This window comes from Drosophila albomicans, chromosome 2L (genome assembly GCF_009650485.2).
Source record: "Drosophila albomicans strain 15112-1751.03 chromosome 2L, ASM965048v2, whole genome shotgun sequence".
Taxonomy (NCBI): domain Eukaryota; kingdom Metazoa; phylum Arthropoda; class Insecta; order Diptera; family Drosophilidae; genus Drosophila; species Drosophila albomicans.
Genome location: NC_047628.2, coordinates 2324768 through 2339344, shown reverse-complemented (window position 1 = coordinate 2339344; position 14577 = coordinate 2324768). Strand labels below are relative to the sequence as shown.

Below are 14577 nucleotides of genomic sequence, written 5' to 3'. Positions count from 1 at the left end.
AGGGTCATTAAACGGCGACCACTGTGACACCGTTGTAATTTTATTGTGAGCAATTTAAAGTGTTCCGCATGCATTGCCAAATAGCGACTATGAATCAGCTGCTTGGGGTCTGGGAATACTCGCAGTAAGCGGTAGTCTGGGGAAGGGAAGCAATATGATTATGCTGCGTTGGAGAGGTCAAAAATGAACTGCGTAGGCGCACAACATACTACAAACATTTCATTGTATATATGTACATGCATATGCGTGCTTGCGTTTGTATTGGTACTAAGAGCGCGCCCGCTGCCCGTGCGTGCGATTATAAAACACTGTCATCACTTTGAACTCAACACTCGCGTACTCATTCATTGAAATTGTGATTCTTACTCATATTTCATAATTCTTTTTTCGCTAGTTTTGTTTTGCCATATATTTAACCTTATACACGATGTCCACACAAAGCACACGGATTATTGAATTTTCATTTTCTGCAGTTGGTGTTGTTGCTGTTACCTACATTTTTAACAATTGTCCATGTGTTTGCCATTTTTTTCTCGTAGTGTTGTGGCTGCTTTCACACTTAAAATTGGATTTGGATCCACATGAAAATTTTATTTAACAGACGCGCGTCAATTAATTTAAATTAATTTTGTATTATTCGACTAATAAATGTACACAAAACGCTTGTGTGTGAGTAGTCCCATCAAATTAAAAAATAAATTTAATAGTTTTGCTAAAACAAACGTCGATTTCACAGCTGCAAGCCAATCAGCGTGACCGTAAATGGAATCAACAAATATACCGTTTCATTTCGAAAAAGGTCAAAATATACCAGTTTATCGAAAAAATTATAGCCCAAATAATACTATGGTTACATTGCTATTAATGAAGACAAAATATTCAATGAATTGACTGAGCCGGTTTTTAAATTATTTTTAGTTAACTACTATTTTATGTCTTTTTATGTTCAAACAACCCTTAATTTTTTGCATTGTAAATAAATATATATCAAAGTGCAAAATGGTTTTCATAAAATTATCGATACAATTGGAATATGAAATATACGACGTACACTATGTTTTATAAATTTGAAATTCAAAGTTTAAACTTCGATTATTAAAATAATTATAACTATACCGAATTCATCAGAAATTTGGTTAAAATATTGCCATTTTATAGCGGGAGACCGTTGATTAAACGTATAACAGTTTATCGATAAGCACATTTCTTTATGGCAAACGTATTTATGCTTCCAAGATCTGAGAAATTTTATTTTTTGAAAGGAAACACGATTTTTTATATTTTTACTCTTGATTTTATGTATTTTTTGCTGACTACAAAATGTTTGTTTTTCGTATCTTTACATTATACACTTGTACATATGTAGCGCTAAATTATGCTTTGAAAAATTAAAAATTTAAATTGAAAAGATTATTATTTCTAGACATGAGGAGGTCTGAATGAAAATCCAAATTGAATTTTTTGCGTGTTAGGAATGCCTAATTATATGCTGCGTATTGGTAACATAATTATATTCGTATGCGTCCCATACTCTTATAGTTTTGCGAATCAATATACAAATTGGTAAGTCTTCTTAAAAAATTCAAAAATGACAAAATGTGTTTAACGAATAAAAACAATGTATTGTATTGTAGCTGGCTGGATGGTTGTTTACGCTTCTGCTCATCTACAATTCAAATCTGTCTGTCCCTTGCTGCATCATTAATCGTCAGCATTTTTGCGCGTTGATGCAATCAAATCAACAGCGCTGATTGCATCCGGAAACATGGAGTGATAATTGATTAAGGGCACATATGCCGCTGTAATTACGCGTCCGGCAAACCAGCGTCCATGAAGCGAATTCACTGCCAACACAGCTGTTGTTGTGCTTGGACATTTAACATATACAGTGCCTGTAGGTGAAACAGCGTCTACATGAATGTGAAGAACACCTCCGTGCTTGGCGCATTCATCTAGGACATCGTCACGTACTTCCGTATCCCACGTAGGATTTGTTTCGGTACGCGGATCAAACATATTGGACAGTATAAAGCATTGAGTTGCAATAGATGGGGCCTGCTGCTGTTGTTGCACTGGTGCTGGCTGTGGAGCAGTCGCTAGCAAGGCATTAGCTGCTGCCTGTGGCACAGCCAAACCAGCACCCTCAGCCAACTTAAACATAAGCTGTAGTCGTCCCGTTGCTCCAAGATCTATGCCACTACGGTCCATCTCATCGGTGTCCAATGAGCTGGTATTCATGTCCAAGCGCTCTGTTACATTGCCCACCTTCATTGGGCGGCCGGCCAATTCAAAACCATTTAGCTGCTCCAAAGCCTTCTTAGCATCGTCTGCATTATGATACTTAAAGGGCAAATAGGACTTGTTAATGATAATATGAAAATTATTTAAAAGGTATATTACCGTTATGAAGCCGTAACCCTTGGAGCGACCTGTCTCAGTATCCATAATCAGTTGAATTACATCAATTTTGCCAAATGGCTCGAATATACCACGCAACATGTCCTCTGTGATGTTGAAGTGCAGCGAGCCGACGTATAGCCGCATGGGTCCGGTGTGAGCTTTTGGCTGAAATGGGGGCGGCGCACTCTGTAGTCGATTCTTTTCCGCTTGTGTGTGCTGCACCATTATGGGCACACCAAGCAATCGTTGGCCGGACAATCCAAGAGCCAAAGCCACCGACTCTGGATCTTCGAACTCAATGTATGCAATCCCTTTGAAGCGCTTGGTTTTGTTGCATGTTATCAGGCGAACATCGCGCACTTTGCCAACGCTAGAAAAGAATTCCTCCAGATCTCGGGCGCGCACACGTTGCGATAGCTGTATGCAGAACACGGTGCGTGCATCGCGCTCCTCAGGGCTCAGCTCAGTGGGTGGTGTGCGATCCCCAACACCATTCGGTGGGGATCTGCCTCCGACACCACCGCTTCCTGCTCCACGACCACGTCCACCGTATGGGCGAGGTGAGTAGCTGGTTCGGCGGCGACTGCTACATAGAGAAAAAAAAAAAAAATAAATAAATAAGAATAATAATGTTATAGATGGCAGACATAATAACTATTATTAACACTTATAAAATATTCCAGTGATACTTACTTTCTATCTCTGGACCTTGAATGGCTTCGCCGACGTTCGCGAATGGGACTCATTCGTTTACGCTGCTGCTCGCGAGATCGGCTACGACGACGTCTATCGCGAGAGCGACTGCGCTTGCGTTCGTTATCGCGTTGTATTGTTTTACTGCTACCTCGACGATCACGAGAGCGACGCTCATTGCGACCACTGCCGCCAACACGTCTCTCATCATTAGAGCGTTCTTCACGTGATCGGCTGCTTCTTTTGCCATCGCGATAGCGATTATCACGTTGATCACGATCACGATCACGATCTCTATCTTTTTCGCGATAACTGCTACGATCACTAGCGCGATCTTTTTCACGCTCCCGATCCTTAGAGCGTCTGTGTCTGGCACCACGTGATCCACTGCGACTGCTGCAAAGAAAAAGATATGTTAACTAATTTAAAAACCAATATCAGTTACAGTAGGCAGTATGCTTACCGTGAGCGGTGGCTGCGCTTTTTATTGCCGTTCGAAGAACGTGTTCCATTTTCAGTGTAACGCTCATCCTCATCAATATCATCATGACCAACGCTCTCACTGTCACCGCTGCGCCTGCGTCCCCGTCCAGCGCTGCCCGCACTGACGTTCTATAGATAGGGTTTGTGGTATTTGGTTGATTGGGTAGACATGGGAGGTGTGGAAGTCGCAAGCAATAATGTACATACATAGAATTGGATATTTTCATTTCATGTTCATGTTTTTGAGGGACACAGACACACACACATAACGTTTGGTTCGTTGTTAATCCCACGTTACGTAGTTGTACAATTAACAATTTTTGAGGTATATTTTTTGTTTTTTTTTTTCGTTTTTGAATAAGAGAAAGCAAATCAAAGTAAATTAGTTAAATTTTTTGGTATCTGCAAGTATATAAAATAGAAATGCTTAAGTCAACAATGATCATCTTGCAGATCATTGCCAATTTACAGCAATATAACAGTAGTAATAATAGTGATACAATTTTATATTAAAAACAACAACAAAAAAGCAGCATCATTATTGGTGATGCCAACTTCAGCTTATTGCAGTTAATGTACATATATACATATATTTAAATAAATTATATATATATAGCACTATACCGCGTATACTGATACTGATATGGTAGATTGTAACACACACATAAGTAGATCACGGCGAAATTTCTCCACATATATTCAAATTCGATTCGATTGGGTATCAGAGCTGGCTAATGGTTGGGTGGTAGGTTGGCTGCTCTGGTTGATTTGGATGCTCATATTTGACTAAAGAGACACTGGCCAACACACACATCGCAGGCGCTCTTTCGTCTATATATTGGACACGTATATATATATATAGATATAAGTTAAGATATGTGTATTGAAATAATTTAAGTTTGCTTATTACGTTTTAGGTTTGGCTTTGAATTGTGATTGATATCGTTTTAGATTGATTCAATATTTTGTAAATTTATATTTTTTTTTGGGTATTTTAGACTCGACTCCTGAAAGAGCAGTGAAGTAGTGGGCTTGTGAGACTTTCTTTCTTTCATTCTTGTCTTTCTTTCTGTCTGTGAGTGAGAGTAGTAGTAGTGCTGCCTGCTGCCCCAGACAATAGGTAGAGTTTATCTGAAATTTAGTGCACGTTCAGTTTTCATTGATTTTTTTGTTGGTAACAATTAAAAACAAAATTGATAGAAAAAACAGAAACAAATCATACAGAAAACAAACGCCTAGATATGTTTTGGTTTTATTTTCTTTTTCGCAGTTTCTGGCACATTCAAAACTTACCAAATGGTCTCCAGCTTAGTTTTGTGTTTAGAATGACCAAAACAATCACTAGCAACAATATTGAGCTTAAACGATTTCTGCAAAGACATTTCACCCTTAAGAATTATTCTTGCTTTTTTGTTTTCATTTTGCATTTTTTGGTAGTGTGGTGTTTTTTTTTTAATAGCAAATTGCTTTTATTTTTTAATTAATGTTTGTTTTTAAAGAGAGACAGATGACAGAAAAGAGAGCAACCAATTTAGGTTGGTTGGTAATTTTAAATGCTAAAAACCCATTATCTCAAAATAATCAGCACACTTGAGGATCACTCGAATAAAAAACACACAAGAATCGTAGAATAAATCGAACTAAAAGTTATCTAGGAACTAAACCGTATTTTAAAATGATTTTTGACATATTTTTACCATCTGTTTAAAGATAAAATAAACTAGTAAACAAAATCCAGCTTAAAGGAACTATGGGAAATTTAATGCAACAACCATTTATTGCTATAGTTATAACGCAAACCACCACCTTGCGGCGATTATTACCGGCCGTCGATTTTCGATTGCATTCCGGGAGTTGAAGTTAAAAATCGATTTAAGGCTGTCGCCGTTCTGCTTGCTGTATGCAATGGCCATAGGTCAAACACTCGACACACACAAAGTGCTGAACACACGTGTGCATGTATGTGTGTCACTCGACTTTCAAAATATGTATGTATGCATATGTGTACATACATAAAACATCCATACACACATACATAGAAATATACGTATGTATATTTTATACGGAACGTTTGGAGGTGTCTATATTTTGTTATAGTACATAAAGTTTAATATTTGCCTTCGCCATAATAACACAATTGGTACAAACCATAGCTTAATTTATTCGCTATTTTTAGAATTTGCTAGTTGTTAATCCACTTACATTTTTTTGTACGGTGCCTCCAGCATTGCTTCCACATCAAAGTCCTCGGCCATGTTGAATTATTTGATGGGGAAAACGCCCTTTATCGGTATCTATGTCGTTTGAAAAAACTAAAATTGTGGTTGGTATGCTGGTGCAAGTTAAGCGATCACTTACGAAACTGTTTTTCAATTGATTTGTAAGTTAAATGCAGCTCTTTTCAATTTATAATTTTTTTCACAGCGTGGCCGACTATGTTGTGTTGATGAAGCGATGATAATAAGTAATAATCGATTATGACATTAAATCGATATATTTCGAATGGTGGGCAGAGCTGTGTTGGTTCACAAATCGACAGCAGCTGGTCTGTCAAGCGAAAAAATATGTATTAACAGTTATCAGTAATATCTGAATTAGAATAATGTTGCCAGAATAAAAATTAAAAAATAATATATATTTTTGTTACTAGCAAAATAAATATTTTCGAAAATTTACTAAATTGTTCAGTCAAATGGCGTTGCCAGACCGTTTTGCCATTAATCGATTTGTTTATATTTACATATGCGCATCCAACCTTTATCCAAGCGTTTTTAATGTCGCGTTGCATTGAATACAGCGCCTTAATACTTGATGTAATAAGAAATATGAAACCCGTTTTAACCTGGCGGCAATTTAATTGAATGTCGCTTCATCGCACGAAAAAGGAATACAAACATATACATACGCTGCTGGCAGCTTTAGTTGTTGAGTCATCATCATCGTCAAATAAAAAAAAAACAAGCAGAAGAGTTACAGCACCTTTGGAGGTAGCGACAAAGATAGCTAGCCCGCAGACATATTTTGCGTGTGTCTACTGCCACTGCATCAGCTACAGCTACAGGTGAGTTTTAACTACTAAAAGAAGCGTTAGGCTGCGTCTAAGAGCGAAACGCAAAAAGCCAACTCTAACAAATAGATAAACCACCATCTCCCCTTAATGAAATAGATACCTCTTGCCACACACCAGCGTTACGCGTCGTTAACTAAGGTGTGTCTAAATGGCCTAACTTTTATAAATGTTATACTTACAGGTAAACGGTTTTCCTGTGGCTGTGTAACGAGTTATCAAGTGACTTCAAATGGAAGAATACAAATTCCTATTTAAAATTGTACTCGTTGGTAACGCGGGCGTTGGCAAGACATGCCTGGTTCGACGCTTCACGCAGGGTCTTTTTCCACCTGGACAAGGCGCCACGATTGGCGTGGACTTTATGATCAAAACCGTGGAAGTGGAGGGCGAAAAGATTAAGCTGCAAATCTGGGATACAGCCGGGCAAGAACGCTTTCGCTCCATCACACAAAGTTACTACAGATCAGCGCACGCGCTTATACTGGTCTATGATATTAGCTGTCAGCCCACCTTCGACTGTTTACCGGACTGGCTGCGCGAAATTCAGGAGTATGCCAACTCAAAAGTGCTAAAGATTTTAGTGGGCAACAAGACAGATCGCGAAGATCGAGAGATACCCACTCAGATAGGCGAGGAGTTTGCAAAGCAACATGATATGTACTTCCTTGAAACGTCTGCGAAAGAGGCGGAGAACGTTGAGCGTCTCTTCTATGAGATTGCCGCTGAACTAATTGGACAAGCGCGGAGCAAGAATGGCAGTAGTGCCGCAGCGGCAGTTGCTGCCCATCGTCAATCGGATGGCAACAGTTCCATTGGCCTGGGCAGCTTCAGCGTCAAAGCAGCGCAAAGCAACTGCTGCGGGGGCTCAAATAGCTCATCAAATAACAGCAGCAGTGGCGATAACAACACTAGTCAAGCCGGCTGAAACGAAAACGCAGTTTCTGTTTCAGCAATCATACGAAACTGGTAGCTTCAAATGAGATACTTCATGACTATGGATGCTAAATATTTGTGTTAAAAACTCCTTTGGATGTAGTAGTCTTAGTACGCCCATGATTTTCTTAGTATTGGTAAAACAGACGGATCTGCATTGTGAACATCACAATTTATGCTTTAGTTTTAAACGTATTTAAACCAGACTGCACATTTTGTATATTACTTTAAGGTATTACTATTGTATATTGTATACATTTTGTTCACTTTTTATTTTTAATTACAAATATGTATTTATTATTTTAATATCTCTACAGCAAAAATTGTTTATTGTATATTTTGACTTGGCGTACTAGTTAATAGAAGTGAAGGCGATTTTATGACATTCCAAAAATTACATGTAGTTCAATATGTGAAAACAAATGCAGCAAACATAATAATAAAATTAATAATAATATTAACAGCTCTTTGTAATTAAATAGACCCAAATAAACCTATGAACCCGAGTGTAAAAAGGAATCACTCTATTTTTGATAAATTGAAGGGAGAAAGGCAAAAAATGGTTAAGGGACCCAAATAGCATTGCAAATTGAAACTCGTTTTAGATTAGGTAATTTTTGTGAGTTATATTTATTATTGTTGGTGTTTTCAGTAATTTCTTTTTTTGTAAATTGGTACATTTGTTTGCAGACTTTTCTCTATGAGAAAATCTCGTGCTTAGCAATAAACTCTCTCATTTTATATAAACTACAGTATATATGTGTAAATATTCGACTTTTCTGTTGACAATACATATGCCAAGTAGACTGTATTTATATATATTTATATAAATAATATGTATATAACATATCCTTGTATAACGTCATAGTAGCAAAAGGCATAAATATACTGAGTTATTAATAAAAAAATAATTATTATTTATACATGCGTGTGTTTAGATTTCTAATAATATGAATATTTTGTAGCTGCAATGTTCGAATTATTTTGTTTTTCTTTTTTTTTTTGGGTATAAATAAAGTCTGTTAGCAGCAAGCCACATGCGGAACACATACACAATGAATTATATACATTTATGCATAAATAGAATACATATTTTAAAAGTAAATGCTATAAAAATAATATAATAATTTCATTTAATACAAGATTTATGAATAATTAAACCATTTTAAAAAGTTAACAACAAATTGGTTCGGCCCTTTACAAATTTGAATTTTTCCTGACAGCCTGGCACTTTCGTTTTGCATGTATATATATATATATATGTTTATGGTATATGTATCTGTATAGTAGTGAATTTTACCAGAGCTGGCGCGAGATTCGTGAATAACTATGATGATGATCACGACCATGAGGATGGCCCTTTATGTATGTAATTACTACTGCAGCATTAGGGCATTAAGATTGCGCTGTAGAATCGTATCCTTCACCGAATTGAACACCACATTGATGTTGCGCGTGTCTATGGCAGTGGTAAAGTGATGATAGATCCGGCTGGTGCTAGTGCTGCGACGCACGCTCATAAACATTTGCAGCATAAAGTTCTGTACGTCTAAGAGTGAATGCGGATTACCATTGAACTGTGGATAGTACCAGCGTATATCAGTCTCTGGATTGCGCACTTTCTGCTCGAGCAAATCGGTTTTGTTCAAAAACAATATTATTGAAATGCCTTTGAATGTGTTATTATTCACAATGGTATCGAAAATGTTTTTAGACTCCTCCAGACGATTGGTTTTTCTTTAAAAAACAAAAATAGTCTTAGATAATTGTGATTATCGGGGCATATTCTGTTATAAAATGCTTACCTATCTTCTGCCAGTACTTGATCAAATTCTGAGCTGGAAACTAAGAATATAATCGACGTAACTGAGGTATCAAAGCATCGAGTCCACTTTTGGCGCTGTGTACGCTGTCCGCCCACATCGACAAATACAAATGGAATGTTCTGCAAATAGAAAATAAGAGAATACATACTACGATATGAGCATATGACTATGTATTTAGAATTACAGACACATACTTGAACTTTGACACAAAACTCGTAGACACCTTTAGTGGCTTTGCGGCAGTGCAGAATATCTTTGTGAGTGGGCACATAATCGGGTTTTGCCAGTCGCTCGATTTCGTCTAAAAAGTAACTGACCGAATCGCTCTGGAATTTATAAAAATTTCAACGTACTATATATATGAGGATTAATGTTATACTTATAACTTTTAACTAAAAAAAAGTAAAATATTTTACCGTAAAAGCTATCTGCTCTCTAACCCTAATAATAAATTAAATAGATATAAACACAAATTGACTAAAAAATACATAGTGAGTGGAAGCGATATCAACGCGTTTCATTAGCCAAACCTTTGTTCACAATTCGGGCTTAAATGCGGGCCCAAGCGACAATTTTAATCATTTACATTTGTAATAATCAATTGCTTACAATTTGAAATTCTCGTCGTCGCTCGTAGGCTCGTCGAATGCCACGATCCTGCCAAAGTCGCTTGATAAGCGGCGCATATTCAACAAATCGATCTGCCTCTATTGCATTGCACTCCATTAATTTGGCGTCATTAGCGTCCTGCTCACGTCCATTGCTGCCCCAAGAGATGTCCAACTTTTCCCGTGCATCGAGGAGGACCTGCATACCTGCTAACAAAACCACAAATATTGATTTGATGTCGTTAGCGTCTCCATTTTATAGATTTTAATATTGATTTAGTGCACTTGCCTCTTACAACATTTTGGTATATCACATGTTGGTATTCGCGCAGTAGCTCCGGCTCAAAATTCACACCATGTATGATGCGCATCTGCTTGAGGAAGGTTGATTTGCCAGACTCGCCAGCGCCCAGGAGCAACAATTTAACCTAAAAGCAATATACAAGTCGAGACCAAGTTGTGATCAAAAGCATCTGGCTTTATGAGAATCCGATTGAGATACTAACAACAGTATCATCTAATTTCAAGTACGTGCGAAATTGAAACCTTGACCGATAAAAGTACGCAACGCAAAACAACTACGGCAGCACGAAAACGTTGTTAATTGAATGCCTCTAGTGTGAATAAGACTTTTTTGTTGTAATGATTGACTAAATGATGCAACAATAAAACCCAAAGTCAGAGCCAAGCCCAGCGAACTACGAGCAACAACAACATTAACATCAAAAAGTGAAAATTTGTCTGACGTTTTATTTGTTTGCCTGGGAGGCCCATGCGGGCCACACAGTCAACCGGATGAATGCGATGTGTATGCGAGTGTCTATGTATTTGTATTTGCATTTCAGACAGTGCTTGCATGTGTATGTGCGTGAGTGTGTGCTGCTCCAAGCAAATTAATACTAATTTTTTAATTAAACGGGGAATGTTTACAGCGATATGCTTTGAGTTCAATTGGTTTTGACAGAATGACTTACCTGCCGTCGAAACGTATGCTTCTCCTTTTCTAAAAACCGATCGATTTCTTTGGATTTGTAGCGTTGTTCCAGTTCTTCAGGTGTGCTGCGCAATCGAACCAAATAGGTGAGAAAGTTACCGCAGCATCGCATGCAGGCGAATCGCGACGTCTGCAGTCGACTCCCCTGTCGCCGTAGTCTATCTGCTCCATCTGACAGCAAGCCACCAGCAACAGGACTATCGGACGATCCTCTGCCTGACATTCCAGCTCTCGTCCCCGTCTGCTGCTGATGCTCTTCCATTAGATGCGTCAGCGTCCCAGAGCGTGTGTCGTTATTGCCGTTGTTGTTACTACTACTACTGCTTAAGCCTCCACTGTGTGATAACGTGGTCAATGTAATTCTGGACATGGTTGTGATTGATACAGCTCGACTGCGACGGCAACCGCGACCGCGACGAAGAAGGCGACAACAGCCAACGCCTGACGTCCGCACTTTCTACACACACAAACACACACACGTTCACTTAGAGTTAAACACAGACACGCATACAGACGCGCGCGCTCTGTACGCTTAGTTGTTGATGTTGTTGGCTTTGCTGTTGTTATTGTTGATTGGCTGCCCGCTTGTGTGATCTTATTGTTCTTGTCTCACACGCTAAAATTAGCCTGGTCGCGGGGTTTATTGTTTTGGTCGTTGTTTGAATGTTGAATCTGTAGCCAAATCACATCTTGACCACATAAACAGGGCCGCGCTCTCCCTTACAATCTTTTTCTCCGCGTACATTGCACAATCACACAAACCACACAAATTCCTTTTATCTGCAGTACGGCATTCAGGAGTGCAGATTCCAAATGGTGATAAAATTATTAACGCATTTATTACACACAGCCTTATTTTTCACGTATTGGCAATTTTGTAAATAAATTCGCATTTCACTCCCAAAGGCAGGGTTGATGTCAGCGTGACCAAATCTTTAATTATAAAATATACCGTTTCGTGTGAAAAAATGTACCAAGATCAGATTTTCATAAGCGACAACTTGGTAACACTTTTCCTCGATATTGAAGAACTTTCAAAACTTGTGGCTATTTAGTTAATTGTTGACATCTACAAAACTATTTGACCATATTAATTTCTGTAATTTTAGCATAATATTCGGAATTTCAAAAGTTATTTCTAACAATTAATACTGAATGTTTGAAGAATATCGATATTTGTTGGTTTATGCCAGGAGTAGATAGCAACCCTATCGATTAATCTCAGCTGTTTTTACTCATCAAACCGTATACACCAACCAACACACGGACACAACAGGTAGTGCAGTTGATAATTTTGCTTCGTCGTCGTGAATGGTCATTGTTTGACAACTAATAGAAGCCGCCGAAAATTAATATAGAAATGATTATTAATACAAGTAAAGTGGGTTTGCTGCGTGCCACTCGTCTACCTTGGAGCATGCAGTACATTAAAAAGTACACAGGTATAGTTAAAGTCCACGGTAAAGCTTTAATCTTAGAGGTCATAGAGTTGATATCAATTGTGAAGGTTTATTTGATGTGGAAACAACTTTGTAGTGATTGGCCAGCAGATAATAGAGCGCGTACCCCCGACGTAAATTAAATTCAATTTAGTCGCTTCTGTTCATTCTGAAGTATTATGTACATACTACATACATACATATGTGTGGTGTGGTCATAGTATATAGTCAATACTTTTTAAACTGCGCAATATATTTCCATTAAGCATATACATGTATGTATTTCTTTTCAGCTATTCAACAATTTCACACAAGCATCAATGTGCTTAACTACGCAGTGACTGCCCCCGCTCCCGCACTTCCTTTACCAAATAATGTGGATGCTGCGGAGACGACACGCTTCTCCCCCCAGCGCTCAAGGGACATCTCGGACAATATCATGGTCATATCGCACTCGCCCATCTCAATGATTGACATCACTACAGATAACACAATGATGAATAGTACATGGCGCGGCGCTTCAACAGTGCAGGACTTGCATGTGCAATCGTATGATTGCTTTGGTGCTGTCAGCCTGAATGCGGTTATGCAAAGCAATGTGCCATCTCCCTTCGGTGGCATGCACAAGTTCTCGCATTTGAACATGCCGGGTGGCCAGTGGTCGCAGGAGTATAAGTTCACGTCACAGAATATGCACAGCTCGCATTATCGAGCACTGCGCGAAAGCACACGAGCTGATTGGGTGGCCTACGACCAGAATGCCACAGTCGGGGTGTACGGCGGCCAAGGTGAGAAACGGCAGCGCAACAGCTAGCTGATGTTGCAGATCAGTCTGCCACTAGTTGCATGCTCGACTAACACGCATCTTCTATGCATCCCATATATCATCAGCCTGCTCACATACTGCAGGTTCACGTCGATTCTACAGCACACAGGCAAGTAGTCCGCCACCAAAGGTTCCACCAACAACAGCGACAACAGCCATAGAAACACAGACACCTCAACAGCAGAGTGGCGAGGCATTAAGCAAAAAGGATCAATTGAAAAGAGCTTTTAAAGATTATGGTGCTACGATTGTGGCATTTCATGTAGGTATCTCGCTGATATCATTAGGTGGCTTCTACATGCTCATCTCCAGGTAGGACAATTAATAGATCATTTGATCATCTGCAAATCAAACCTAACCGATGCTACACTTTGCATTTTGATTAAGTATTTTAATTGATTGCTTGTTTTGCAGCGGAGTGAACATGATGCCCATGTTGGAATTCCTTGGCATTGAGTCCAGTGCAATAATAGAGAAAGTGGCTGTCGGCAGCACCTTTGTTACGGCCTATGCCATCCACAAAGTATTTGCTCCACTTCGCATAAGCATCACACTTGGCTCAACACCGTTCATTGTGCGCTTTTTGCGCGCCAGGGGATTTATGAAACCAAAAAAATAACGAATTTATTTCGAAATATCAATATGTATTTACAACAAAATATATTAATACCACGCCTAAGTGCAAAAATATAACGTTGCTATGATATTACTGTTATTTTTCTAAAATACGAACGAATAAATAACCATACATTTTTGAAATGCGAATCAAACTATAACCTCGCCTTCGTTTATAGTAAACGAATATATATGTAGACCATATATTTGATTCGATTACTGACAGAAATTGCGGACATGGAAATAGTGTATTTTTGGCATTTTTACATATATTTTGGGCACAAATTATATATATTTAGATGCACATAAATTAATAAAAAATTATATTTCTATAAAAAAGAAAACCAGTTTTATGCATTTATCTACATGTAAACACCATTTATAAAATATACCTTGTAACACCGAAAATACCAAATTACAGAAATCGTGATAAATTTTCACTTAATTGCATTTTATGTTGGTATATTGTCACAAGCAAGCAGATCGTTTCTCTTTTAAATATAGACCTTTTCTCTTTGTAATGAAATCAACGCTAACAAAAATGTAAGCGTCGATGTACATTACCCTAAAAAATATAAATAAATCTAAAAGCTTTCAGAATTGTCAATGTACGACCGATTAATATCTCGACGCTATCTTGCAATTTTGAAATTTTTGCTGATTGACACACAACCCTAGAAATGTATATCA

At 38.2% G+C, this 14577-nt stretch overlaps 4 protein-coding genes across 9 annotated transcripts; 2 read left to right on the top strand and 2 right to left on the bottom strand.

The window, feature by feature from the left end:
* Positions 1-1274: 1274 nt before the first annotated feature.
* Positions 1275-4974, bottom strand: LOC117566070 (RNA-binding protein 39). 2 transcript variants are annotated; one of them, XM_052003274.1, is made up of 7 exons: positions 4870-4974; positions 4487-4707; positions 4239-4407; positions 3557-3705; positions 3094-3489; positions 2401-2986; positions 1275-2340 (listed from the first exon to the last, which is right to left on the bottom strand). In XM_052003274.1, the coding sequence occupies exons 3-7, from the start codon at positions 4269-4271 to the stop codon at positions 1702-1704; spliced, it is 1803 nt and encodes a 600-aa protein (XP_051859234.1). In that variant the 5' UTR covers positions 4272-4407; positions 4487-4707; positions 4870-4974; the 3' UTR covers positions 1275-1701. The 2 variants fall into 2 exon arrangements, with proteins under 2 accessions (XP_051859234.1, XP_051859233.1); XM_052003273.1 differs by lacking the exons at positions 4487-4707; positions 4870-4974 and having other exon boundaries at positions 4201-4261.
* Positions 4975-6108: 1134 nt separating this feature from the next.
* Positions 6109-8036, top strand: LOC117566069 (ras-related protein Rab-30). 2 transcript variants are annotated; one of them, XR_004571954.2, is made up of 3 exons: positions 6109-6637; positions 6828-7811; positions 7897-8036. XR_004571954.2 is itself a non-coding variant. In XM_034245529.2 (2 exons), exon 2 carries the CDS (start codon positions 6876-6878, stop codon positions 7569-7571), a length of 696 nt encoding a protein of 231 aa, XP_034101420.1. In that variant the 5' UTR covers positions 6109-6637; positions 6828-6875; the 3' UTR covers positions 7572-8036. The 2 variants fall into 2 exon arrangements, 1 of the variants encoding a protein (XP_034101420.1); XM_034245529.2 differs by having other exon boundaries at positions 6828-8036.
* On the bottom strand, positions 7848-11946 carry LOC117566067 (guanine nucleotide-binding protein subunit alpha homolog). 2 transcript variants are annotated; one of them, XM_034245524.2, is made up of 6 exons: positions 10988-11943; positions 10303-10441; positions 10015-10220; positions 9600-9731; positions 9385-9524; positions 7848-9316 (listed from the first exon to the last, which is right to left on the bottom strand). In XM_034245524.2, the coding sequence occupies exons 1-6, from the start codon at positions 11375-11377 to the stop codon at positions 8956-8958; spliced, it is 1368 nt and encodes a 455-aa protein (XP_034101415.1). In that variant the 5' UTR covers positions 11378-11943; the 3' UTR covers positions 7848-8955. The 2 variants fall into 2 exon arrangements, with proteins under 2 accessions (XP_034101415.1, XP_051859235.1); XM_052003275.1 differs by having other exon boundaries at positions 9131-9336; positions 10988-11946.
* A 343-nt stretch (positions 11947-12289) lies between these two features.
* Positions 12290-14048, top strand: LOC117566068 (uncharacterized). 3 transcript variants are annotated; one of them, XM_034245527.2, is made up of 4 exons: positions 12290-12449; positions 12740-13234; positions 13356-13584; positions 13687-14048. In XM_034245527.2, the coding sequence occupies exons 1-4, from the start codon at positions 12368-12370 to the stop codon at positions 13889-13891; spliced, it is 1011 nt and encodes a 336-aa protein (XP_034101418.1). In that variant the 5' UTR covers positions 12290-12367; the 3' UTR covers positions 13892-14048. The 3 variants fall into 3 exon arrangements, with proteins under 3 accessions (XP_034101418.1, XP_034101417.1, XP_034101419.1); XM_034245526.2 differs by having other exon boundaries at positions 13338-13584; XM_034245528.2 differs by lacking the exon at positions 13356-13584 and having other exon boundaries at positions 13687-13834.
* The last annotated feature ends 529 nt before the right edge of the window (positions 14049-14577 follow it).